At 47.6% G+C, this 27491-nt stretch overlaps 1 protein-coding gene across 3 annotated transcripts in view; it reads left to right on the forward strand.

The window, feature by feature from the left end:
• LOC137334008 (plexin-A1-like) overlaps positions 1–27491 on the forward strand; it is a 438331-nt gene that overhangs the window by 225641 nt on the left and 185199 nt on the right. For all 3 annotated transcript variants that reach the window (XM_067998409.1, XM_067998406.1, XM_067998407.1), the window contains exons 8-9: positions 674–773; positions 19446–19560. In XM_067998409.1, the coding sequence (XP_067854510.1) occupies positions 674–773; positions 19446–19560 (215 nt within the window). The remainder of the gene's footprint in view (positions 1–673; positions 774–19445; positions 19561–27491) is intronic.

Here is a 27491-nt window from a genome sequence, read left to right on the forward strand (position 1 = left end):
GACCGGGAAATTTCCCTGCTCTTTGAATTATACCATGAATGGGATTGTACCTATTTTCTAGACGTATATGTACATGGAAAGGTGTTGCACAAATAGTTGGAGTCACTTAACAACTCAGTCGCCACATTTCATGCATTGCAGACACCTCAGAAGAGAGCAGCAAGACTGATCCCACCTGTAAAGAGGGGGTGGGGTTTAAGGGACTTTGAGAAGCTCAAGCTGTGCAGTCTGGAGAGATGGTGATTAAGGAGGGCCTCTATGAGATACATAAAATATTAAATGGCATAGATAAGGTGAACCCAGTATATGACTTCAAGGCAAGTCAGGCTGGTTGGGGGAGAGGCCATCAATTCAAATTAGTAAAAGGTTTAAAATAGATCTCAGAAAAATATATTTTTGCTCAAAGGATGATGCACGTTTGGAGTAAGTACCGGGTAAGACATTAGGAGAGCTAGGGGTGGCAAATGAATGCAGGACTGGGTGAGTACTAGAGGGAAAGGCATTGGAAATTTGGGGTGTTAGAGAGAGAAGCGTCCATGGGAGAGTTAGAGTTACCAGAGGGATGAGCTTCTGTCGGCTGAATAGCCTTTTCTTATCCGTGACTTTTCTTATGTCCTTTAATCATTCTCAAAAGTTCATATTTAATGACCCTTTTGATGTCTGCTTTGTGCAGGAGACAAGCGAGTGGTGAAGTTGTATCTGAAGTCCAAGGAAACCGGCAAGAAGTTTGCCAGCACCGATTTTGTGTTTTACAACTGCAGTGTTCACCAGTCGTGAGTATTAACTTTGTTCCTTTGAGACGTTGGGAACAGAAGGAGGCCATTTCGCCCTTCTGGTCTGACCTGTGACCTAACTCCATGTACCCGCCTTAGCTCCATGTCCCTTAATACATTTGATTAACACAAATCTATCAATCTCAGATTTAAAATTAACAATTGAGCTAGTATCAACTGCGGTTTGCGGAAGAGAGTTCCAAACTTCTACCACCCTTTGCGTGTAGAAGTGTTTCCTAACTTCACTTCTGAAAGTCCTGTCTCTAATTTTTAGGCAATGTCCCCTAGTCCTAGATTCCCCAACCAGCGGAAATAGTTTCTCTCTATCTATCCTATCAGTTCCCCTTACTATCATGAAAACTTCGATCAAATCACCCTTTAATTTTCTGAATTCCAGGGAATACAACCCTAATTTGTGTAATCTCGCCTCGTAGTTTAACCCTTGGACTCCAGGTATCATTCTAGTAAATCTACGCTGCACTCCCTCCAAGGCCAGTATATCCTTCCTAAGGTGCGGGGCCCAGAACTGAACACAGTACTCCAGGTGTGGTCTAACCAGGACTTTGTATAGCTGTAGCATAACTTCTATCCAGTTGTATTCTAATCCTCTAGATATAAAGGCCAGCATTCGATTAGCCTTTTTGATTATTTTCTGTAGCTGTCCATGATATTTAATGATCTATCTACATGGACCCCTGAGTCTCTTTGGATCTTCACTGTTTCAAGCTTTTCACCATTTAGAAGGTACTCTGATCTATCCTTTTTAGGTCCAAAGCGGATGACCTCACACTTGCCTACATTGAAATCCATTTGCCACAATATTGCCCATTCACTTAATCTATTAATATCTCTCTGTAATTTTATGCTTCCATCTGCACTGCTTACAATGCTGCCTATCTTTGTGTCATCGGCAAACGTGGATATGTGGCTCTCAAACCCGTCATCTAAGTCATTAATAAATACAGTGAATAGTTGAGGCCCCATCGCAGATCCCCGTGGGACATCACTGGTCACACCCTGCCCATTTGAGTACCTGCCCATTATCTCTACTCTCTGTCTCCTGCCTTTCAGCCAATTTCCTAACCAGGTCAGTAATTTTTCCTCAATCCCATGAGCTTCAGCTAACAATCTCTTATGAGGGACTTTATCGAATGGCCTCTTTTCTCCTCCCCTCTACTGGGATGTCGCTCTGTGGGTTCTGGCAGCACTCTGGTCCCTCATCCAACTGACCTTCATCACAGAGGAGCCCAGGCTATGAATGTTGACGAGCTGTACAAATGTTGGGGGGGGTGGGGTGGGGGGCATTAAACTGAGCTGAATCCTGTCCTCACCACACGCTCTCTCGTGTGCATGCCCGCGCTCTAACGTGTACACACTCGTGCATGTGCGTACAGACCTGCACACATGTATGGACAAGCACACACACTTGTGCACGTGTACACATTTTTGATTTTGATCAGGAGCCGGAATGGTGGCTGATATCTTCCCTCCCACCGCCCCAACCCATTCCTTCTTCCCATACCCTTGGCCGAGAGAGGTTGAGACCAGTTTGCAGTGCCGCTCGCGGTCTGGGTGAGAATTTGCTAGTTCAGCTCGGAGGATGGATTGAATCTGAGACCTTCCTGATCTGCATGGCTCATTACCTGGGTCACTAGTTTGCAGTGAGTCAGCTTCTACTTCTTCATGCGGAATTCTGGGGTTTGTATCAGTGATGTGGGCGATCACATTCGGTGTTTGCAACACCCGTGAGCTTTGCTCGTGACCAAACCTTGTGGTGCGTTTATGTACAGCGTCTCCGGGGCAGTGAGAGTGAGAGTTAACATCTTAGTGTCCAAACTTATTCTCCCTGTTGATTGTGTCTGACAGGCTCAATAGCGGCACCTTTTGGAAGTGGAGAACTGTACCACTTCTGCTAATATAGAACCATAAAATCATACAACACAGATGGAGGCCATTCGGCCCATCGTGCCTGTGCCAGCTCTTTGAAAGAGCTATCCAATTAGTCCCACTTCCCTGCTCTTTCCCCATAGCTCTGCAAATTTTCCTTTTCGAGTATTTATCCAATTCCCTTTTGACAGTTGCTGTTGAATCTGCTTCCTTTCAGGCAGTGCTTTCAAGATCATAACAATTCGCTGCGTTAAAAAAAAATTCTCCTCACCTCCCCCCTGGCTTTTTTGCCAGTTATCTTAAATCTGTGTCCTCTGGTTACCGACCCTCCTGCCAGTTGAAACCGTTTCTCCCTACCTAGCCGGTCAAAACCCATCTGAGCAATTTTGAACACCTGTGTTAAATCTCCCCTTAACCTTCTTTGCTCTAAGGAGAATAATCCCATCTCCTCCAGTCTCTCCACATAACTGAATTCCCTCATCCCTGGTACCATCCTGGTAAATCTCCGCTGCCCCCTCTCCTGGGCCTTGCCATCCTTTCCAAAGTAGAATTAGACACAAAACTCCAGCTGAGGCCTAACCACTGATTTTAAAAAGGTTTATATGTTAAGAATAATTTTGCCCCGGAGAAACCCCAACTGATGAAAGCAACACGAGGCAGGAGACTGTACATTGTGTAGAATCCTCCCTCCCACAGCACAGGAATTGTGTGATGACCTGAATGGAACCCGCAGTATCCGCTTGCAGGAGATGGAGGCAACAGAGCCCAACGTTCCCTGTCGCCCCCAGACCGCTCCTGTCAATCTCCTAATTACAGAGAATTTACAGCACAGAAACAGGCCATTCGGCCCAACAGGGCCATGCCGGTGTTTATGCTCCACACGAGCCTCCTCCTGCCCTACTTCATCTAACCCTATCGACATATCCTTCTATTTAACCTACGGTATGGTTGAGTCTGTGTTCCTACTCAGTTGACCGCACTGACATGCGTGAACGTCGGCAGCAAGCGCCAGCGGTCTATTCGACTGTGGCAAGCAAGTCTGCCCTCACCAGGAGTCCAAACATTCACATTTTCCACCAGGGTAGCCTCCAGGAGAAGGAACCCTGGTAGGTTATGGCTAGTTACAGGGCAGCGGGGGCAAACGGCTAGAGCACAGGTCATTCACGGTGTGGGGACACTTTGAAGAAAGAAGGCAGGAGGAAAAAAAAAATTCAGCAACACTCTCGAGCCTGCCAGTGAATATTTTAAAACTGCTCCAACCTCTTTGTAAAGTTTTCATTGTTTTGTGCAGCTAAATCCAGCAGTGGAATCGATTTTGTTATTTTAATGGATCAGAAGGGCATGGTATAAACTGAGAAGGAGGCAGGGCTGGAGCAACAGTGATAGAGAGGGACTGGTGAGGAATTGGCACTGATTCTGTTAGTGGGCAGTCGTTTGGGACGGGGGATGGATAAATTCAATATCCCTTTGTCTACTGTTGTGTGTTCTGTATCTGTCACACTTAAAACTGACTTCTTAATATACACGAGCACAGATGAGGTATGCGCTAGTATATACTGGTACTGTCGGAGGTGCCATCTTTCGGACAAAGCCGTTAAACTGAGGCACTGTCTGCCCTCTCCGATCCCATGGCACTGTTTCGACCAAGAGCAGGGAAGTTCTCTCCGGTGTCCCGGCCGATGTTTATCCCGCAATCAACATCGCTAAAAACAGATTATCTGGTCATTTATCTCATTGCTGTTTGTGGGATCTTGCTGTGCGCAAATTGGCTGCCGTGTTACCGACATTACAATAGTGACCACACTTCAAAAGTACTTCATTGGCTGTGAAGCACTTTGGGATGTCCGGAGGATGTGAAAGGCGCTATATAAATGCGAGTTTGTTCTGTTATCTCCTGGGGGATTGTTCACTGTGAGTTGGAGGTTGAGAAATGAGAGACGGTGGATAGCGGTGAAGAGTTTTCTGTTGGAGAATTGTGCGCATTTATCTTGTGTGAGGCATTCCCTGCAATGTATGTATTAACTGATCTTCCGTAGTCTTCCTCACCGAGTCAGGAGCACGCTTGCGATTTTAACATGCCAAAATGGAGCTGTGTTTAACCTGTGTTTAACACTCACTGTGGACATGCTGAGATCTGTTAGGCACCAATTGTTGTGGGGAGTTTTCTGCAGATAGGCAGCTGCTTCTACATCACTTGGCTCCTGCCCTGGAGAGGGGCCAAGTTATCAGGGTCAGGCAAACCAGCAGGAAATGCCCATGTGTTTGAGCATTTTCAACACTTTGAAGTGCGATTGACGCAGCAGACCTCTGGTGGAATTGTTAACAGTGAGCAGGTGGATGTGCTGCCTTATAACAACCGTGGTGCTAATAAAGTGTGACAGGAAATGAGTGCAACACTTAATGACACTGCACAGTTACACAAGACTTTCATTATGGATATGTAGTGCACTGATATACAAATATAAGAATTATCTTGCAATCAGCGTGCAATTCCTGTCAACTTTTTCCATCAAATTCCTGTGTCCACATTCATAATGGAAACTGCCTATGTAAACTCGTCACACTGCAATTACATTCTCTCCTCAGTGGGAGGCGCTGCAGTCGCCATTAGTGGGAAGGTGTCGTTACAGTGTGATAAGTTTACGTAGGCAGTTTCCATTATAAATGTAGGTGTCGGGATTTATAATAGAAATAAAAAAATAAGGACAGAATGCATGGCTTTATAATGGGTTTTTGAATTCCGTCTGCCCATCCCTGAACCATTTATCACCTCCCCACCCCCACTCTCTAACCACACTTCATCCGAAGGCCTTCATTCCCCATTTACAGTGCCTCGGGAGATCAGCCGGGATATTAAAAAAATGTGAATATACACAATAAGGGAACGGGAACAGTTAAATACTAAAAGCTGTCGAGCTTGTTCTTTACGAGGCATTGAAGTAGGATTTTATTTGACTGCGGTACAAAGAGGGGAGAGCTGGGTGCTGACAGTGCACATCCACCTGACATCCTGTCGCAGTGCACTCCGCTCATATGGTGTGTTCGGATGAATCACCCGGAAACAAAAAACACTTTTCCCAAACTAAATGCATTAAAAGTAAACGATTGTTTCTTCAGCTGCAGTGGACAGGAGTATTGCTCCGTCTGAAGTTTTGTTGGAGGTAGTTGCAGGCAGTGGGGTACCTGGGATTACACACAGTTCGTGTGCACAGCATTTCACTTCACATGCTTTTGTCTGAGCCTTGCTGCCTGTCAGTAAAACACATTGGTCCCAGGGGTGCTGTTTATTTCTGGTGAGCTTGCTTTTATTTTTGTGTGCGGGCCTCTCTCTCTCTTTCACTAGTTCCTTCTCTTCATCTTTCTCCGTTTCTTTCTCACCCGCACTCGTTCTCCTTTCCTTCTCCTTTTTCTATTTCTCTTTCTCCTTTCTCTTTCTTCTCTTTACTCTTCCTGTTTTGTCCTTCTCTTTCTCCCTCCCTCTCTCCCTTCTCCTCTTTCTCCTTCTCTCTCTCTGTCACTCTGAGGGACATAACATTTTTTTTGCATTGAGGGAGACAAGACTTTGAATTTTCACGTCAGGAGAGAGAGGGCGTAGGGTAAACTGGAATATTCCGGACGGTGGGGATAGATCCGTACTATGAGGGGGGGGCTTGGCTTTTTTTTGCTTTGTTGCCACTCGCGTACATCATCTTTTGTGAACCTCATATGCAAATGCCTCGTCCTCCAGATCGCTCTGCAAGCTTTTATAATATACAAAATAAATGAAGTATTTGAACAATGCCGGGGGCCTGTTTGGTAACACTTCAATGACATGCATTTTGCTGCAGATTTTTATTTCTCATCTCCTTCTTCTTTGAAGTAAGTCATGGTTTAATCGAGTCTGACAGTCTTAACCATTTGGCTAATTTACATCAAAAAGGAGTTGGCCCAACTGGAACATTGGTCCAGATGTCACTGATGTGAACCTGTTTGAAGTTCTGTTTGGGCATCTTTGGTGCTCATATATCGGCACTGACTGGTGTTCTGGTCCTTGCAGCCGTAATAGGAGTAACCCCCTCCCCGCCCGGGTCCTGGGAGTAACCCCCTCCCCGCCCGGGTCCTGGGAGTAACCCCCTCCCCGCCCGCCCGGGTCCTGTGAGTAACCCTCTCCCCGCCCGCCCGGGTCCTAGGAGTAACCCCCTCCCCGCCCGCCCGGGTCCTGGGAGTAACCCCCTCCCCGCCCGCCCGGGTCCTGGGAGTAACCCCCTCCCCGCCCGGGTCCTGGGAGTAACCCCCTCCCCGCCCGCCCGGGTCCTGGGAGTAACCCCCTCCCCGCCCGCCCGGGTCCTGGGAGTAACCCTCACCCCGCCCGCCCGGGTCCTGGGAGTAACCCTCACCCCGCCCGCCCGGGTCCTGGGAGTAACCCCCTCCCCGCCCGCCCGGGTCCTGGGAGTAACCCCCTCCCCGCCCGGGTCCTGGGAGTAACCCTCACCCCGCCCGCCCGGGTCCTGGGAGTAACCCCCTCCCCGCCCGCCCGGGTCCTGTGAGTAACCCTCTCCCCGCCCGCCCGGGTCCTGGGAGTAACCCCCTCCCCGCCCGCCCGGGTCCCTTTCAACTTCCCTTTTACCTGCCAGCTCGATCTGGATCAGATCCTGGGAGAGCGACTCCTCGCGCCTCGCCCCTCCTGGCGTCGCCTCGCGCCTCCCGCTCCTACCCTCGCCCTCCCGGCCCTCGCTCCCCCTCTCCCGGCCCCCGCCCCCGCACTCCCCCTCTCCCGGCCCCCGCCCTCGCGCTCCGCCCCTCCCGGCCCCCGCCCCCACGCTCCGCCCCTCCCGGCCCCCGCCCCCGCACTCCCCCTCTCCCGGCCCCCGCCCCCGCGCTCCGCCTCTCCCGGCCCCCGCCCTTGCGCTCCGCCCCTCCCGGCCCCCGCCCCCACGCTCCGCCCCTCCCGGCCCCCGCCCCCGCACTCCCCCTCTCCCGGCCCGCGCTCCGCCTCTCCCGGCCCCCGCCCCCGCACTCCCCCTCTCCCGGCCCCCGCCCCCGCGCTCCCCCTCTCCCGGCCCCCGCCCCCGCGCTCCCCCTCTCCCGGCGCCCGCCCCCGCGCTCCCCCTCTCGGCCCCCGCCCCCGCACTCCCCCTCTCCCGGCCCCCGCCCCCGCACTCCCCCTCTCCCGGCCCCCGCCCCCGCACTCCCCCTCTCCCGGCCCCCGCCCCCGCACTCCCCCTCTCCCGGCCCCCGCCCCCGCACTCCCCCTCTCCCGGCCCCCGCCCCCGCACTCCCCCTCTCCCGGCCCCCGCCCCCGCGCTCCGCCTCTCCCGGCCTGGCGCTCGCGCTCCCGCTGGCCGGTCATCCCCTGGGTTTAGGGAGCAGCAAGGATGAGGCCCCCTGTTCTTCCGATAAATTGGAAGATCCAAGGAAACGAGGACCCTCCGTGCCCTGGGCTGTCGTTTATATTAGATATAAACGGGTGCGGCAACTTTATGGACCAGTAATCCAGAGGAAATGACTCCAAATTCCACTTGGCAGTTTGAGAATTTGAGTTCAGTTTATAAACAAAACCTGGAAATAAAAAACCGGTATCAGTAAAAGTGACCCTGAAGCTGTCGGACTGTCATTTTAAAAAAAACCCAACTGGTTCACAAATGCCCTTTAGCGAAGGAAACCTGCTGCCTTTACCCGCTCTGGGCCCGTACGTGACTCCAGTCCCACACCAATGTGGTTGACTTTTAACTGCCCTCTGAAGTGGGCAAGTTGTATCAAATTGCGATCTGCAGCAGTTCAAGAAGAAGGTTCCCACCACCAGATGTTGGTTGCGGGGTAAATATTGGGCAGGTCTCCCCTTGCTCGTCTTCGAAATGGTGCCGTGGGATCTTGCTGTGCGCAAATTGGCTGCTGCGTTTCGACACTGAATTCACTTCAATGGTACTTTGCTGTAAAGCGCTTTGGGGCGTCCTGAGGTCGTAATATAAATGGAAGTTCTTTGTGTGAATCTCCAGAATTTGGAACTGTGGAGGAATTGGAGAGAGGAAAGGGCGAGAAATTTGGCAGAAAAAAATAATTTGTTTATATATTTTTTTTAATTTAAAAAAAAACGTAGCATACTGATAACCAGGCAGCTGTGTTAATTAACATCTGCTATTAAGAATGAAATAAATTTGCATATTAATGAACCTCTAATTAACATCTTTTTATCATGTTAATAAACAAACTTAGCTTCCTATATAGAAAAAAAAACTTCAAGTAGATGGCTTATGGATAGAACAGTCTCTGGTACATTCGGGAAGGCAACGATTTTTTAAAAATAATAATTTAAGGACAGTTTGAGCCCCCGGCTATAATTTTGTGATCCAGTATGGCATATTTTTGTAAATGGAAACACACCGTGTAATCTGAGGCTTCAGAGATTAAAAGTACAAACTAATTGCTTTTAAGAATGTAAAATTTCCGCTTGAAATATGCATTCTCTCTCAATTTTGCCCGAAGTTATGAATAATTAACAACTCCCCTGGATAACTCTTCCTGATTGTAGCTTTGGTGCACATTGGTGCGTCTGTTTTTGTTGTCCTGTCGGTGCCTCCTGGTTGCCAAGCAACTTGTGCTGCCATCGCCGTGTGCGGCTTTATTTTTCTTCCCTTCCCCCTGATTTTGTTCCCCTTCTCCTGAAGCCGTGGTTTGGTTCCACCGACCACCTTCTGGTGCCTCGCCTACTCTTTTTTTTTTTTGTGCGTGATGAGTGTCGGCAGGCAATTCCACCGTGGCAGGCGTCACTGGCGGGCCTGCGCCCGATGCCCGTGCACTTTTCCGCTGTACAGCGATCAGGAAACGGAGTCCTGAGGTACCGAAGGCCAATCGTAACAGCCCGACTGGTCTCACATCTTGTAGATTTTAAAAAAAAACTTTTATATTGATCAACTGTGTGTCTGGGCAATTTACTAGTAATGTAGGGGGTGGGGGGTGCAAAATTGGTACATTTATATTTCAACCCCCTCCTGCCAAGTCAGGTCTCCTCACAAGGTCACCATGGCGTTGCCGCTGTTGCGGAGGTCACCTGGTGCGGCTCCATTGATTGTGGTGGGACGCCCCATGTCCTCGCCCCTCCCTATCTCCATAACCTCCTCCAGCCCTACAACCCTCCGAGATCTTTGTGTTCCTCCAGTTACAATAAGAACGTAAGAAATAGGAGCAGGAGTAGGCCATACGGCCCCTCGAGCCTGCTCCGCCATTCACTAAGATCATGGCTGATCTTCGACCTCAACTCCACTTTCCTGCCCGACCCCCATATCCCTTGATTTGCTTAATATCCAAAAATCGATCGATCTCAGTCTTGAATATATTCAACGACTGAGCATTCACAGCCCTCTGGGGTAGAGAATTCCAAAGATTCACCGTCCTCTGAGTGAAGAAATTTCTCCTCAGTCCTAAGAGACTATGCCCCCTAGTTCCAGCCAGGGGAAACAGCCTCTCTGCATCCACCATGTCAAGCCCTCCAAGAATTTTATATGTTCCAATGAGATCACCTCTCATTCTTCTAAACTCCAGAGAATATAGGCCCATTCTTCTCAATCTCTCCTTTAGGACAACCCTCTCATCCCAGGAATCAATCTAGTGAACCTTTGTTGCTCCCCCTCCAAGGCAAGTATATCCTTCCTTAGGTAATGAGACCAAAACTGTACGCAGTACTCCAGGTGAGGTCTCACCAAAGCCCTGTACAATTGTAGCAAGACTTCCTTACCCTTGTACTCCAACCCCTTTACAATAAAGACCAACATACCATTTGCTTTCCTAATTGCTTTTTGTACCTGCATGTTAACTTTCTGTGTTTCATGGACAAGGACACCCAAATCTCTGTCAACACCAACATTTATTAGTTTCTCACCATTTAAAAAATATCCTGTTTTTCTATTCTTCCTACCAAAGTGAATAACCTCACATTTCCCCACATTGTGCTCCATCTGCCAACTTCTTGCTTACCCACTTAACCTGTCTATATCCCTTTGCAGACTCTTTGTGTCCTCCTCACAGCTTACTTTCCCACCTAGCTTTGTATCGTCAGCAAACTTGGATACATTACACTCAGTCCCTTCATCTAAGTCATTAATATAGATTGTAAATAGCTGAGGCCCAAGCACTGATCCTTGCGGCACCCCACTAGTTACAGCCGGCCAACCTGAGAATGACCTGTTTATTCCTACTCTTTGTTTTCTGACCGTTAACCAATCCTCTATCCATGCTAATATATTACCCCAAACCCCATGAGCCCTTATCTTGTGTAACAACCTTTTGAGTATCAAATGCCTTTTGAAAATCCAAATATACTACATCCACTGGTTCCCCTTTATCTACCCTGCTAGTTACGTCCTCTTAAAAAAAAACGCCAGTAGATTTGTCAAACACGATTTCCCTTCCATAGAACCATGTTGACTCTGCCTAATCATATTATGATTTTCTAAGTGCCCTGTTACCACTTCCTTAATAATGGATTCCAGCATTTTCCCGACGACTGATGTCAGGCTAACTGGCCTGTAGTTCCCTGTTTTCTCTCTCCCTCCTTTCTTGAACCCTCGGATATGGCATATCAGGTCCAGGGATTTGTTGGCTTTTAGTCCCCTTAATTTCTCCAGTACTTTTTCTTTACTAATCTTAATTACTTTAAGTTTTTCACTCTCTTTAGACCCTTAGTTCCCCACTATGTCTGGTATGCTTTTTGTGTCTTCTACTGTGAAGACAGATACAAAATATTTGTTTAACGTCTCTGCCATTTCCTGATTCCCCATTATAATTTCTCCTGTCTCAGCCTCTAAGGGACCCACGTTTACTTTCGCTACTCTCTCCCTTTTTACATACTTGTGGAAGCTCTTACAATCTGTTTTTATATTTCTTGCTAGTTTACTCTAATTTTATTTTCTCCCACTTTTATCAATTTTTTGGTCATCCTTTGCTGGTTTCTAAAACTCTCCCAATCCTCAGTCTCTTGCCAACATTACAAGCCTCTTTTATACTAATACTATCCTTAACTTCTTTAGCTCCCCTCAGTTTTATTTTTCAATGGAATGTATGTTCATTGAGGATTATGAAATATTTCTTTAAATGTTTTCCATTGCTTATCTACTGTCATACCTTTTAATCTAATTTTCCAATCTACCTTAGCCAACTCACCCCTCATACCTATGTAATTGGCTTTATTTAAGTTTAAGACTCTAGTTTCTGAATTAAGTATATCACTCTTGAACTCAATGTGAAATTCTATCATATTATGATCACTCTTCCCCAAGGATCCCTTACTATGAGATTACTAATTAATCCTGTCTCATTACACAAGGCAAGATCTAAAATAACCTGTTCCCTGGTTGGTTCCATGATGTACTGTTCTAGGAAACTGTCTCGAATGCATTCCATGAACTCGTCCTCCAAACTGCCTTTGCCAATTTGATATGCCCAGTCTATATGAAGATTGAAATCCCCCACGATTATTGCATTACCATTGCTGGAAGCTCCTATTATTTCTTGATTAACACTCTTTCCAACAATATAACTATTGTTAGGGGGCCTACAGACTACTCCCACCACTGTTTCCTCCCCCTTGTTATTTCTTATCTCCACCCATACTGATTCTACTTTCTGATCTTCCGAGCCAAGATCCTTCCTCACTACTGTCCTTATGTCATCCTTTATTATCAGGGCTACACCCCCTCCTTTTCCATTCTGCCTGTCTTTTCGAAACGTCAAGTACCCTGGAATATTTAGTTCCCAACCTTGGTCACCTTGCAAACACGCCTCTGAGCTGAAGTTCCTCGAGCTGCGGACACTTACTGCAGATGTGGTTGCCTGGGATCACGCTGCTCTCCACAAACTCCCACGTGCCTCAGTCACGACACACCACCTGCTCTGCCATCTCTATCTAACCTTGTTTCATTTATTTAATTAGTTAAAGTTTTTATTCACTCTATTTATTTTTAGTTTTATTAACTAGTCAGTTTATCCAGTTTACGTTATTAATTTATTAACTAGTTAGTTTATCTAGTTTAAGTTATTCATTTAATAAAGTAATAGCAAGTTGAAGTTTCCCCCAGCTTCTAGTTTAACCCACTGCAAAGAGCAAAAAATACGGTAAGACTCACAACCGATCACCTACATGCTGTCCTGTGACGTCACTCCTTGATTATTTTGTTTGCTCTCCCCGTTCTCCTTTATACTCGGCTGCTGGGGTGCCCTCTTGCGCATCCCCGATTTTAATCGCTCCACCATTGGCAGCCGTGCCTTCAGCTGTCCCGGCCCCAAACTCTGGAATTCCCTCCCTAAACTTCTCCCTCCTTCCCTCTCCTCCTTTAAGACGCTCCTTAAAACCTTACCTCTTTGACCAAGCTTTCAGTCACCTGTCCTAATATCTCCTTATGTGGCTCTGTGTCGAATTTTGTTTCATTACCCCTCCTGTGAAGCGCCTTGGGACGTTTTACTACGTTAAAGGCGCGATATAAATGCAAGTTGTTGTGGTGGTCGATGATTTGGACCTACACAATTCTGGGTAAGGCGTGGCAGCCAGTGGACGGGCATCCTGTGTCCGTAAATGCCCATCAGCTCAGGACTCGTTGCTGTGTGAGACAGTCGGTGGGAAATTACGAGCGCATTTTTTGTGGGACTGTTGATGATCTGAGTTCCTTTAAAAAAAACAAAATAATGAGGGAGGGGGAACTCATAATGGGCCTTTTGATGAGAAACTGTGGGGAGATGGGTGAGGGGTAAACCACATGCACATTGACATGTTGGTAAGTCAGATGACTGGTGGCCGGATCGCCCGAGACTCGAACTGAAAGAGGAACTTTTAAATTGAAAGATTTTTTTAAAAAATTATTATTGACGGGGGCGAAAGGATAATTAATCTCAGGAAACTCACTGCAGATTTTTACCGTAGCCAGGTTATTGTTTAAAGTGTTAAGATGGAATGGTTGCCATTTTAATAGCGGTGCTCCAGGCGAGCGATGGCGGGGACGGTTCCCTGGTGGGAACAGAGCGAAAAGTACATTCCGTTCAATTTGCTGCTTCAAAGTTTACGCCGGAGGCGCAGGGCCGGCTCAGCTGCTGCTGGTTCGTTGTGCGCTCAGCTCTGAGGCGCGACCTTTGCCCCCCCAACTCGTGTCTGATGTCAACGCTGTCATCTCGGGGCCTAGTCGAGAGGCTGCTAAGACCACCAAGACAGCTGGTTAACAGGCCCAAAGGAACTTGTACGGACATGAGCTGAAGCGTTGCCCTGTTACTGTCAAGGTAACGTAGTGTCGTAGCTATGTTACTGGACGAGTAATCCAGAGACCTGCGCTAATCGGTAGAACGTGAGTTCAAATCCCACCATGGCTGTTCGAGAAATTGAATTCAGTTTTTAAAAATCTGAAAATAAAAAACTGGTATCAGTAAAAGTCACAAAGAAGCTGTTGGATTGTCATTAAAAGCCCAACTGGTTCACTAATGTCCTTTAGGGAAGGAAACCTGCTGTCCTTACTGGTCTGGGCCTACATGTGACTCCAGTCCCACATCAATGCGGTTGACTCTTAACTGCCCTCTGAAGTGGCCTAGCAAGCCACTAAGTTGTATCAGTGTCTTAGGGGCTGCGTGCATCAAAAGGAAAGTTTCTTTTCACTCCTTCTTCCAGATGTAAATCCAACCCCAACTGCCATTTGCCCTAGGGGTTTCCAATTCCGATTGGACGTATTCCTGGAGGTTTCATCACATGATCTCTTTCCTCCAACTGCCCCCCCCCACCTCACACTCCCACCATTGGTCACCCAACACGACCACCCTCACGATGCCTCGCCTTCCCTCACCAATTGTAAAGTGAACAGACTCTTTGTTACTCGATTGGATGATTCTTGACTGTCAGTCAAACAGCCAATTTTCCCATCTCCAATATTTTTACAACTGATAAATAAACGAGCTCAAAGAAAATGAAAACAATGTACAATTTTTTTTTTAACGCCCCTGTGATTTTTCTCCCGGATTTTTGCTTGCAGCAGTGTCCTGGAGATTAACCTTTAATTCCTGGAGACTCCAGGACAATCCTGGAGGGTTGGCAACCCCTCATCCTATCCCTGACTGCTGTGTTAACAACTGGGTCAAACTACGTGGCCTAAAGTACACATAGTTTGAACCTTCCAAAAATCATTATATCGGAGCACAAAGACGACAGCTTTATTTTAATTGAGATAAGACAGGTTTATCAAAACAGAGATCCACATTGTGAAGTGAGATAACATCAAGATTATGAAGAGATTGAAGGGAGCGCGCTCACTCCTTGGCAAGCTGTGATATGCGGCAGCCTCCCGGAGTTTCCAGCCTTTGGAGAAGTCACTCTCTTTTGATTTTTTTTTCTGAGTCTTTGAAGAAGTGAGAGAGGAATTACCCTGATTTTTAAATTTTTTTTTTGGCTACAGCACACCGTTCTCACTGGACACGGAGCCAACAGTGTGAATAGGATTTATTCTTTGGCAGAGCCTCTTCCTTACAATTATAGTCAAATTAGCTAATGGGGGTTTTTGCGCTGGTGCCAATGCATGATGTCAGCTTGGGTTGGCTGGTGTGGTCCTGTCTCCTTGCACAGATTGTCAGTGGGAGAGCGGCTTTGGCAGAGAGTGGCCCTCATTTACCAAGTGGGCTTTGCCATCAAGTTTTTGAATTTCAGTCCCGAGGCGAGACTCATTGGTCCGGTTGGATTGTGGAGGGATTAGCGAGTTGAGCACAGGTCAATAACAGAGGAAGGGTTGGGAGCTCGATGCCTCCTGTACCCTGTAGTTTGCGGTGTGCAAGTTGAGGGGGCCTGGGTACAAGGATGCCATTTGGAAGACTCATTCCAGCCACTTAGTTTGTGACGTTTCCAAGTGTGTAAGGGACACCGTGCGATTGCAGGGGGTTGTTATTGGGTTTCCTGGGAGTTAGGTGGTGGGGGTGTCATAAACAACTTACATTTATATGGCGCCTTTAACGTAATAAAACGTCCCAAGGCGCTTCACAGGAACGTTAAACAATATTTGACACCGAGCCACATAAAGAGCTATTAGGAAAGGTCAAAGAGTTAGGTTCTAAGGAGCATCTCAAAGAAGATAGAGAGACGGAGAGGTTTAGAGAGGGAATTCCAGAGCTCAGGGCCGAGGCAGCTGAAGGCACGGCCGCCAATGGTGGAGCGATTAAAATCAGGGATGCGCAAGAGGCCTGAATTGGAGGAGCGCAGAGATCTCTGAGGGATGTAGGGCTAGAGGAGGTCACGGTGAGGCCATGGAAGGATTTGAAAACAAGGATGAGAGTTTTAAAATCGAGATGTGGAACGAAGGGAAGAGGGGAAAACAAAAACCCTGTTTGGCTATGGTATCACATGACTAACAATAGTTCTAGAAGCGTCGTTACAAAGAACACAGAATGACGAGTGAAGATAAAATGACAGAACACAGATGACAGCCAAGAAAGCAACTGTCAGATCTTAGCTTTCTCTTAATAAATAGCCTCCTTCCCTTTTCTCTACTGTTTGAAGGTTAAAATCCACCAGGTCTGTGGTGATCAAACCGCACTCTCTCAATGCGGCTACAACAACTTTGATGGCTTCTGTCAAGTGGCTTTCATTTGATTGATGCCGTCTCTTTGGTCAATATGAAGTTATCTGGCAGGAACTGACAGCGTTGGTGAATGGCCTGAAATCAATCCTGGGGAGACTTCTGCCTGTCTGGCCTCTGGAGTGCAGCCCAGTGCAGTAAGTTTCTTGATATTGGACAAAGGTATTTCTGATGCTTGATGAGGGAAGAAAAATTCTGCCCTGTGTTTTTGCTCCCCGTGTTTTTTATTTTGAAACAGAAGTTATTGGACTCCCGTTCTCCTCCTCACTCCTCCCCCTCCAATTTCCTCTTCCAATTACAACAAACAGCAAGTGAGATGAATGACCTGTGACTGTGTTTTCATGAGGTGATTGAGGAAAGAACTTGCATTTCTGTGGCACCTTTCATGACCTCAGGACATCTCAAAGCGCTTTCTAGCCAATGAAGTACTTTTTGAAGTGTAGTCACTGCTGTAATGTAGGAAATGCGATAGCCAATTTGCGCACAGCAAGATCCCACAAACAGCAATGAGATAATGACCCAGATAATCTTTTTTTTTTAGTGATGTTGGACAAATATTGGCCGAGACACCAGGTGAACTCCCTCTGCTTCTCTTCGATATAGTGCCATGGGATCTTTTACGTCCACCTGCGAGGGCAGACGGGGCCTCTGTCTAATGTCTCATCCAAAAGACGGCACCTCTGACAGTGCAGCGCTCCCCCAGTACTGCACTGGGAGTGTCAGCCTGGATTATGAGCTCAAGTCTCTGAACTCTCGAGACTTGAACCTACAGCCTTCTGACTCAGAAGCAAGAATGCTACCCACTGAGCCACAACTGACACTCGACGTCTTTGAAGGTTACGATGGGGGTAAGGATAGATTTCCGGTGGTTGGTGAGATGGGCAAAAGGGCCCAAATTTAAGGTAATGTAAAAAGAATTGAGGCTAGATAAAGTCTTCAGAGGGTGGTTAGAAGGTGGAATTCTCTGCTACAAACTGTGGTTGAAGCACAGCCCACAAATTCTTCTTTGGAGCTAAATAGTTGCTTGAAAAGGAGGCCCAGTGAAGGGTTTGGGAATGAGTTGGAGAGTGAGGTGGCTCATGTGGAGAATAACACTGTAGACTTAGTAGATCGAATGGCCTGCTTCCGTGCTGCAACGTTCGATGAGGTTCTGACTGTTGGCCGCAAATATTGTTCACTGAAGGGCAATAAACAGAAGGTCGTTTGCCTGTCTGCGATCTTTAGGGACAGTACGGAATCTTATTTAATAGACAGGTTACAGGATTGGTCAGTAAGGCAGGGAAGGAGGACGCCAAGGTTGTATTCGAGGGGTGTCCAGGGCACATCACCCATCTTCCAAAGGGGAAGGAGTGTGAAGATGGTTACACCAAGACCTGCCATTAGATCCCTTGGGAGGGACAGGGGGTTAATATAGGAACAGGAGTAGGCCATTCAGCCCCTCGAGCCTGTGTCCTGGGTCTTTCTATTTCCCTATACTCTAGAAAGGGGAAACTCACTTTAACCTGATAGGATGAGACGAAGAGGGGCGTGAGGAGGGTGGTGTGGAGCATAAACGCCGGCATAGATCAGCCGGGCCAAATGGCCTGTTTCTTCCAAAATTCTGTAGATTCTGGAGTCGCTCCTGCAGATTGGAGGGTGGCAAATGTAACCCCACTATTTAAGAAAGGAGGGAGAGAGAAAACAGGGAGCTACAGATCTGTTAGCCTGACGTCAGTAGCAGGGAAAATGCTAGAATCTATCATAAAGGATGTGATAACAAGACACTTAGAAAATAATAATAGGATTTGGCAGAGTCAACATGGATTTATGAAAGGGAAATCGTGTTTGACAAACCTATTGGAGTTCTTTGAGGATGTAACTAGTAGAATAGATAAGGGGGAACCAGTGGATGTGGTGTATTTGGATTTTCAGAAGGCTTTTGATAAGGTCCCACACAGGAGGTTGGTGAACAAAGTTAGAGCACTTGGAATTGGGGGTAATATACTGGCATGGATTGAGAATTGGTTAACAGACAGAAAACAGAGAGTAGGAATAAACGGGTCTTTTCAGGTTGGCAGACTGTGACTAGTGGGGTACCGCAGGGATCGGTGCTTGGGCCCCAGCTATTCACAATCTATATCAATTGTTTGGATGAGGGGACCAAATGTAGTATTTCCAAGTTTGCTGATGACACAAAATTAGGTGGGAATGTGAGTTGTGAGGAGGATGCAAAGAGGCTTCAAGGGGATATAGACAGGCTACGTGAGTGGGCAAGAACATGGCAGATGGAATATAATGTGGAAAAATGTGACGTTATCCACTTTGGTAGGAAAAACAGAAATGCAGAGTATTTTTAAATGGTGAGAGATTGGGAAATGTTGATGTTCAAAGGGACCTGGGTGTCCTTGTACATGTGTCACTGAAAGCTAACGTGCAGGTGCAGCAAGCAATTGGGAAGGCAAATGGTACATTGGCCTTAATTACAAGAGGATTTTGAGTACAAGAGTAAAGATGTCTTACTGCAATTATATAGGGCCTTGGTAAGACCGCACCTGGAGTATTGTGTACAATTTTGTTCTCCTTACCTAAGAAAGGATATACTTGCCATAGAGGGAGTGCAACGAAGGTTCACCAGACTGATTCCTGGGATGGCGGGATTGTTGTATAAGAGATTGAGTAGACTGGGCCTGTATTCTCTAGAGTATAGAAGAATGAGAGGTGATCTCATTGAAACATACAAAATTCTTACAGGGCTCGATGGGGTAGATGCAGGGAGGATATTTCCCCTAGTTGGGGAGTCTAGAACCAAGGGTCATAATCTCAGAATAAGGGGTGGACCATTTAGGACTGAGATGAGGAGAAATTCCTTCATTCAGAGGGTGGTGAATCTTTGGAATTCTCTATCCCAGAGGGCCGTGGAGGGTCAGTCATTGAGTACACTCAAAACAGAGATCGATAGATTTCTAGATATTAAAGGCATCAAGGGATATGGGGATGGTGCAGGAAAATGGCGTTGAGGTAGACGATCAGCCATGATCTTGTTGAATGGCGGAGCAGGCTCGAGGGGCCGGATGGCCTACTCCTGCTCCTGTTTCTTATGTTCTGAGCTGTAGATTTTATGTAATTCCATTTGGAACCGAGTAGAGATATAGAGTGTGTGTGTGATTTTTAGCACGGCTGTTTCCCCAATATCTTTCTTATTTACTGATCCTTTATCTCTCGCTTTCTTTTTCTCCAGTTGCCTCTCGTGTGTCGATGGCTCCTTCCCCTGCCACTGGTGCAAGTATCGTCACATTTGCACTCAGAACGCTGCGGACTGCTCCTTCCAGGAGGGGCGGGTCAACATGTCTGAGGTAAGTCGCCGTGATGGGACACCGAAGTAGATTTGATCTCGTTTGTCTGTTTTAAGCCCAAGAGCCTGCACTGCAGAATCCCCTTCCCCCCCCCACTTCCCTGACACCAACACAGACACCCAGAAAGCACGCCCTAGACACGGTCTATTTATTGATGGCTCTTCAATTAATGAGCGAGCCATAAACAACGCACCTTGTCACAAGTCAAAGGAGAGAAGTGATTGTAATTCAACCCTCAACACATTTGTCTTGACACCTGCTTGCCTTTGCCCAGCTGGCTGAAGTTCCTATTTAATCAGCGGGCTTTCTGTTGGAGGTGAACTCTTTATGGTAATCCAGGAATGTGGGAAGAAACAAAACGTCCTCAGGGTCGGAGCAACGTTCCAAGTTCATCACTTGTAATCTGCTCCGTGTCTTCGCAACATCCACACCAGGAAACCCCGGGGGCTCTTCAAACGAGGAAAAACACGGGGCAGTTCCCCCTGATAGCCTCATGGTCAAGGTCTTCCTCGTTGCCCTCCCCTCCCCACTCCCCCCAAGGGTGTAGTCCCGAATCGTAAAGGATAGAAGGTCCTGGGTTCCATTCTTGGTCGCAGCTAAGCAAAGCCAGGGATGCTACGGGCGACTTTGGTGCTCCTGAGTCAGGGACGGGTAATATTGGCCTTGGTTCCTGGCTCCTGACCATTATATTGTGGCCTCTGCTGGAAGCAGATGTTTGAGTGAGAACAGAATCCATCCGGGCAGCATTTGTCTGCATCAGATTCCATCCGCCATTGTTCTGCCCTTTTACATATCTCGTCCAACTCATTCTGTAAATTGGGATCCACCTCTGCTGATTCCACCACCGCTCTGCTTGGGGGGAGTCCAGAGCAAGGGGGCCGTAACCTTAAAATTAGAGCTAGGCCGTTCAGGGGGTGATGCCAGGAAGCATTTCTTCACTCAAAGTGGAGTGGAAATCTGGAACACTCTTTCCCCCCGCAAAAAGCTGTTGAAGCTGGTGGGGGGGGGGGTTAATTGAAAATTTCAAAGCTGGGATTGGTAGATTTTTTGTAAACAAGGGTTACGGAACCGAGGCGGGTAGATGGAGTTAAGATACAGATCAGCCATGATCTAATTTAAATGCGGAACAATCTCGAGGCACTGAATGGCCTACTCCTGTTCCTATGTCTCCTCCCTCGTTTGCTTTCAAAATGCAAACTTGACCACTTCGCATTGAATTTGTAAAGGACATTTATGCAAATTAGAAACAGTCGTGGTCCCAACACACAGCCCCGGGGTGTCCCCCCTCCCCCCACAACATCTGACATAACTCTTCCAACAAGTACTCATTCTTTCTCACTCTTCAACCCATCCCTTATCCATTCCCAGGGGGAACCCCCCACAGCTTTGAGTTTAATTCTCACGTTCGAAGTTTATTGAATGTGACAAGATTCTCTCTGTGTCTCTCTCTCTCTCTCTCTCGTGGCTTTCATAGAAAATAAGCAGCTGTTCTGTGGCTTTAAAATCCGGATCTTGCAGGAAACGGGCAACTTGTTTGCTCGGCCCTTGTTTATAAAATATATAGCTGCAGCCCTGCTGTTTAATAACGCGTTGCCAACGGGATAGCGCATAACATTCCGCAGTTACACCCAGCGGCAGTGCCTGGCCGATGGTTTGTTTTGGTGGTGGGGTGGGGGGTCGCCAGCTCTCCAGGATTGCCCCGGAGTCTCCAAGAATTGAAGATTTAATCTCTTGGACACTGCGGTGAGCAGAAAAGTCATTGGGGCGTTAAAAGTTTATTAATTATGAAAAAAAATATTGGAGGTGGTGAGGGGAAAAGGGGCTTGTTTGACTGGACGGGGCGGTTGGAGATGAGAGGCTAAGTATTGAATACTTAACGTCTCACCCAGGAATACATCCAACCAGAGTTGGCAACCCTACGGGTGGGGGTTGGAGGGGGGAGAATGGATTTTAATCCCAATCTACCAGCGTTATTAAACAGCAGGGCTGTAGATATTCAGATCACATTAATGAGGCGTTACCTCTCATTCCTGCTTTTACGTGGATGCGACTAATTGCCCATAAAATCCTTCTGTAATCAGGACTGTCTGTCGGAGCAAACAAAGAGAAACGTCACGTGTTTTGGGGCAGTACCAAATGGCCGGGGGCGGGGGGGAGATCAAAGGTTATACAGAAACAGTAGGGGTGGGGTGAGTGCCCCTTTTTAATAAATTCCACTTTAAACCAGTGCTTATGACTAATTATCTAATTGCTAATTGTCCCCCTTCGCACTGAAGAATTTTTTCTCTTTTTCCCTCTCCGCCTCTCCTTGTCTTTAGCAGAACTTTCTGTCCAACAATTAAACTGTAGACTCGTTAACCTTCCCCCTTAATTTCATTACCTAAGCCCTTACTTGGCAGACGACTGGAAGTTTGCCTTAGGAAAGGAGGAAATTAAAAAAAAAACGCACAATGTGTTAACATTTTCAGTAACGATTTGGGTTTCCCAACAAACTGAAGAATCTGAACCTGGCTTTCCCACGTTTGAAAATGGGGGCACCTCTCGTAAAATTGTACTCAAAAGTAGTCATGCTAAATCTTTTCAAATCACTGGTTCATCCTCAGCTGGAATATTGAGTCCAATTCCGGGCGCCACACTTTAGGAAGGATGTCAAGGCCTTGGAGAGGGTGCAGAGGAGATTTACCAGAATGGTACCAGGGATGAGGGACTTCAGTTATGTGGAGAGACTGGAGAAGCTGGGATTGTTCTACTTCGAGCAGAGATGGTTAAGGGGTAACCTAATAGAGGTGCTCAAAATTATGAGGGGTTTTGAAAGAGCAAGTCGGGAGAAACTTTCCTCCGGCAAGTGGGTCGGTAACCAGAGGTCATAGAACTAGAGGGGAAATGAGGAGAAACTTTTTCGCAGAGGGTTGTTGAGGTCTGGAACGCACTGCCTGAAAGGGTGGTGGAAGCAGATTTCAGAGGAACGTTCAAAAAGCAGCTGAACATGTACTTGAAGAGGAAAAAAGCTGGGTTGTGGGACTAAATTGGACAGCTCTTTCAAAGAGCCAGCACAGGCACAACAGGCCGAATGGCCCACTTCTATGCTGTGAGATTCTATGATTCTAAAAAGTTAATTGCCTGGCATTTAAGTTGAGAAGCAAGAGTTTTGGTGTGTACGCGCTGTGGAATGAAGCACTTTCTATGATGGGCACCCATTGTCACCATCAAGCACTCCCAGGTCATGTTATAGGGGGTTGCAAACCCTCCAGGATCGTCCTGGAGTCTCCAGGAATTAAAGGTTAATCTCCAGGACATTGCTGAACCCGGGGAGTAAAATTATAGGGGCAATAAGGAAAAAAATTGGGTGTTTATTTAAAATTTTCTTTGAACAAATTTGTTTATTACTTAGGAAAAAGGTTGTTTGATTTGACGATTCTTGACTTGTCAATCAGCCAACGATGCATCTGTTCACTTTCCAATTGACCGTGGGAAGGCAGGGCGCCATGAGGGTGGACGTGTCAGGCGACCAATGGCGGGGGTGTGGGGGTGGGGCAGTTGGAGGCGGGAGGTCATGTGACGAAACCTCCAGGAATATGTCCAACCAGAGTTGGCGACCCCTTGTGTATATGGCACAGGCCCCAAACCTCGCAAGAGTGCCCCCCTAGTGCACCAGCATGGCATTTCCCTGCTTCATCCTCCCCTGTGCGGTGAGCCCATGCCCGCTAGGTCGAGACTGCCCAAACACATTTTACATCGAACCCTTGCAACCTCAGGTGACGTTAAGAAGCTTTGTCAGTGCAGCTTCTCGTACTTTGTCCCAGGAACCCTTCGGGTTACAGCTGTGTATCCCACTCCTGGGCCTCCATTCGTCCTTTCTTTATGTGCAGGAATCAGGCAGGTTTTTGACAAATTGAGCCTCTCCAGACATAACCGATGCAAAAATGAACATTTACACCTGACTGGTTCTACAGATTTTTTTCTTGTGGCCTTGCCTAGGCCTCAGGCTCTGCAATTACCTCAAAAGCGTTCAGTGGTGTGCCTGCGATTGGTGTAACATCAGTCTGATGCACACAATAGCCTCGATCCCGTGGGTTAACGTTGATGGAGTGGGGCACCTGCAGACCAGCTGCTAAACATCACCGTAATGACTGCTGCATTTCACGGGTTATTAGAAACAAACTGCTAACGCCGCCTATTCTTAAAAAAAAAAGCGTCAGCTGTGGCTCAGTGGGTAGCACTCTCTCCTCTTTGAGTCAGAAGGTCATGAGTTCAAGTCCCCACTCCAGAGACTTGAGCTACAAGATCTAGGCTGACACACCCGGTGCCAGTACTGAGGGAGCGCCGCGCTGTCGGAGGTTCCTGTCTTTCGGAGGTGACGTTAAACCGAGGCCCCGTCTGCCCTCTCAGGTCCCTCGGCGCCATTGGAAGAGGAGCAGGGGGAGTTCTCCCCGGTGTCCTGGCCAACATTTATCCCTCAACCAACATCGCTAAAACAGATTATCTGGTCATTATCGCATTGCTGCTTGTGGGATCTTGCTGTGCGCGAAATTGGCTGCTGCGTTTCCTACATCACACCAGTGACTACGCCTCAAAGGTACTTCATTGGCTGTAAAGTGCTTTGGGAAATAAGTGCCAATAATGCTGGAAATGAACAGAAGTTCAGTCAGCGTTTGAAAGAGAGAAAAGATTAGGATTCGGGTTTCAAACGAAGGTTCCCACCAGGAAGCATTAACCTGCCCTTCTCGTTCGGTTGCCGAGCCACCTGCCCTGCATTTCCAGCGTTTTCTGTTCGTATTCCCCAGGAATGAAGCGATGCTTCTGGAGTTTCCTGAATCCTGATCCCTGGAAGCTCACGTTCCTGAAACATTCTCTTCTCTTTTCCCTGTTATAGAGTCATAGAGTCATAGAGTTATACAGCACGGATAGAGGCCCTTCGGCCCATCGTGTCCGCGCCGGCCATCAAGCCCTGTCTACTCTAATCCCATATTCCAGCATTTGGTCCGTAGCCTTGTATGCTATGGCATTTCAAGTGCTCATCCAAATGCTTCTTGAATGTTGTGAGGGTTCCTGCCTCCACAACCCTTTCAGGCAGTGAGTTCCAGACTCCAACCACCCTCTGGGTGAAAAAGTTCTTTCTCAAATCCCCTCTAAACCTCCCGCCTTTTACCTTGAATCTATGCCCCCTTGTTATAGAACCCTCAACGAAGGGAAAAAGCTCCTTAGTATCCATCCTATCTGTGCCCCTCATAATTTTGTACACCTCAATCATGTCCCCCCTCAGCCTCCTCTGCTCCAAGGAAAACAAACCCAATCTTCCCAGTCTCTCTTCATAGCTGAAGCGCTCCAGCCCTGGTAACATCCTGGTGAATCTCCTCTGCACCCTCTCCAAAGCGATCACATGCTTCCTGTAGTGTGGCGACCAGAACTGCACACAGTACTCCAGCTGTGGCCTAACCAGTGTTTTATACAGCTCCATCATAACCTCCTTGCTCTTATATTCTATGCCTCGGCTAATAAAGGCAAGTATCCCATATGCCTTCTTTACCACCTTATCTACCTGGTGGGAACCTTCGTTTGAAACCCGAATACTAATCTTTTCTCTCTTTCAAACGCTGACTGAACTTCTGTTCATTTCCAGCACTGTTGTAATGTAGGAAACGCAGCAGCCAATTATATAGTCATTGAATTGTACAGCACAGAAGGAGGCCATTCGGCCCAACGTGCTGTGCCGGCTCTTTCAAAGAACTACCCAATTAGTCCCACTCCCCATCTCTTTCCCCCACAGCCCTGCAAATTTTTCCTTTTCAAGTATTTATCCAATTCCCTTTTGAAAGTTATTATTGAATCTGCTTCCACCGCCCTTTCAGGCAGTGCATTCCAGATCATAACAACTCGCTGCGTAAAACAATTTCTTCAGATCAACCCTTCTGGTTCTTTGCCAATTATCTTAAATCTGTGTCCTCTGGTTACCAACTCTCCTGTCACTGGAAACAGTTTCTCCCTATGTAATCATATCAAACCCCTTCATGATTTTGAACACCTCTATTAAATCTCCCCTTCTCTGCTCCGAGGGGAACAACCCAAGTTTCTCCGGTCTCTCCACACATCTGAAGTCTCCCTTATCCCTGGGTACCATTCTGGTAAATCTCCTCTGCACCCTCTCCAAGGCCTTGACGCCCTTCCTAAAGTGCGGTGGCCAGAATTGGACACGGTACTCCAGCTGAGGCCTCTCCTACTCCCCGCTTCGCAGGGTAACGTCCCCGTTTGAAGCCAGACTCAAAAGTGCAGCATCGAAGGTCAGGAAGAAATGGAGAAGGTGAACGATGCTTTTCGGTCAAGGTTTTTAGCCAGGAATGTGCTCATGCAGCATAATTCCAGCACTGTGCGTTTGGATTTGGCTTTCAGAAGAAAAATATATCAGACTACGGACGGGAACAACGCAGGATTAGCTGGTATTATTTACCTCGAGTGATCTGGCCATATCTTTGTCAGCCGACCATATCAGTGCTAACAGACAAAATACATCCTGAAACACGGGCTCCTTCTACAAAAGGGAGATGCGATTCAGCAAATGTTTACAGACGGTGGGGGCACGATAGCGACGAGGCCACAGATTTCAATGCCTGTAAGCTCGCAAGTTATTTTTTTTCCTCCAGTAATTATTTGGGCCCCCCGCCCCACCCCGGTGCTTGTCCCAGGGACGGTCGATGGCCCGACCCCAGGTCCGGGCCTGGGACGCCTCGTCTGGCCTTTGACAGGCCTGACGCGCTTGTGTCCCTGTGGCTTGATGGTGAAATAGGAAAGAGGGTGAGATAAAACTGAGCCTCCAGCCCACGTGCATTGAAACGAAGAGTGGGCCATAGAGACTGGGAGTTGGGGTTTAACTCCTCCCGACCTGCACCAGTCTGAAGCAAGGTCCTTTTCAAACTCTCAATTTAAATTTGCACGCACCCGTCTCATACTTTTTCTCTCCACTGCTTTCCTCCCACCTGAGCCATTCTTCAAGGAAGCAATCCCACTGTGGGGGCATCGCGGCTGTGCTCGATCCTCTCCTCATCTGGCGTCTGCACAATTTTTCTGGGGGGTTGGAGCAGGGGGGTGTGCTGGTTAAGGCTCAGGGCTGGGAATCCCGGTTGGATTTTCACTCCCACCACTGCGTTTGGCCCAGATTATGCCGAGGGGGAAATGTAGCACCCATATTGCTGCTGCACCTGACGTCGGCTAGCCCGACGGTGAGGCAGTGGCGTCGGTTTTGGATCTCTCTGGCAAGGAGCCGGCACAAGACACGATGGGCCGAATGGCATCTTTCTGTACTGCAATCATTTTTTGATCTAACTCAGCACCGATTAAGGACAGAACCTGCAACTTTTCACTACAGCCGTGGCTCAGTGGGTAGCACTTTCGCCTCTGAGTCAGAAGATCGTGGGTTCGAATCCCACTCAAGAGACTTGAGCGCACGATCCAGGCTGGCGCTCCCAGTGCAGTACTGAGGGAGTACAGCACTGTTGGAGGTGCTGTATTTCGAATGAGATGTTAAACTGAGGCCCTGTCTGCCCTTTCAGGTGGACGTAAAAGATCCCATGGCTCTATTTTGAAGAAGAGCAAGAGAGTTCTCCCTAGTGTCCTGGTCAATATTTATCCCTCAACCAACACCTAAAAAAAAATGATGATCTGGTCATTTATCTCAGCCGGCACGGACAAAATGGGCCGAATGGCCTCCTTCTCTGACTTAAATTTCTATGATTCTATCTCATTGCTACTCGTGGGAGCTTGCTGTGCGGAAATTGGTTGCCACGTTTCCTACATAAGCAATTACACTTCAAAAAGTGCTTAGTTGGCTGTAAAGCACCTTGTGACGTCCTGAGGTTGTGAAAGGCGCCAAATAAATGCAAGTTCTTTCCTTTCTTTTATATTCCCATGACAAGAAAGAACTGACGTTTTATTTCCCC

Source organism: Heptranchias perlo, chromosome 17 (assembly GCF_035084215.1).
Source record: "Heptranchias perlo isolate sHepPer1 chromosome 17, sHepPer1.hap1, whole genome shotgun sequence".
NCBI classification, from domain to species: domain Eukaryota; kingdom Metazoa; phylum Chordata; class Chondrichthyes; order Hexanchiformes; family Hexanchidae; genus Heptranchias; species Heptranchias perlo.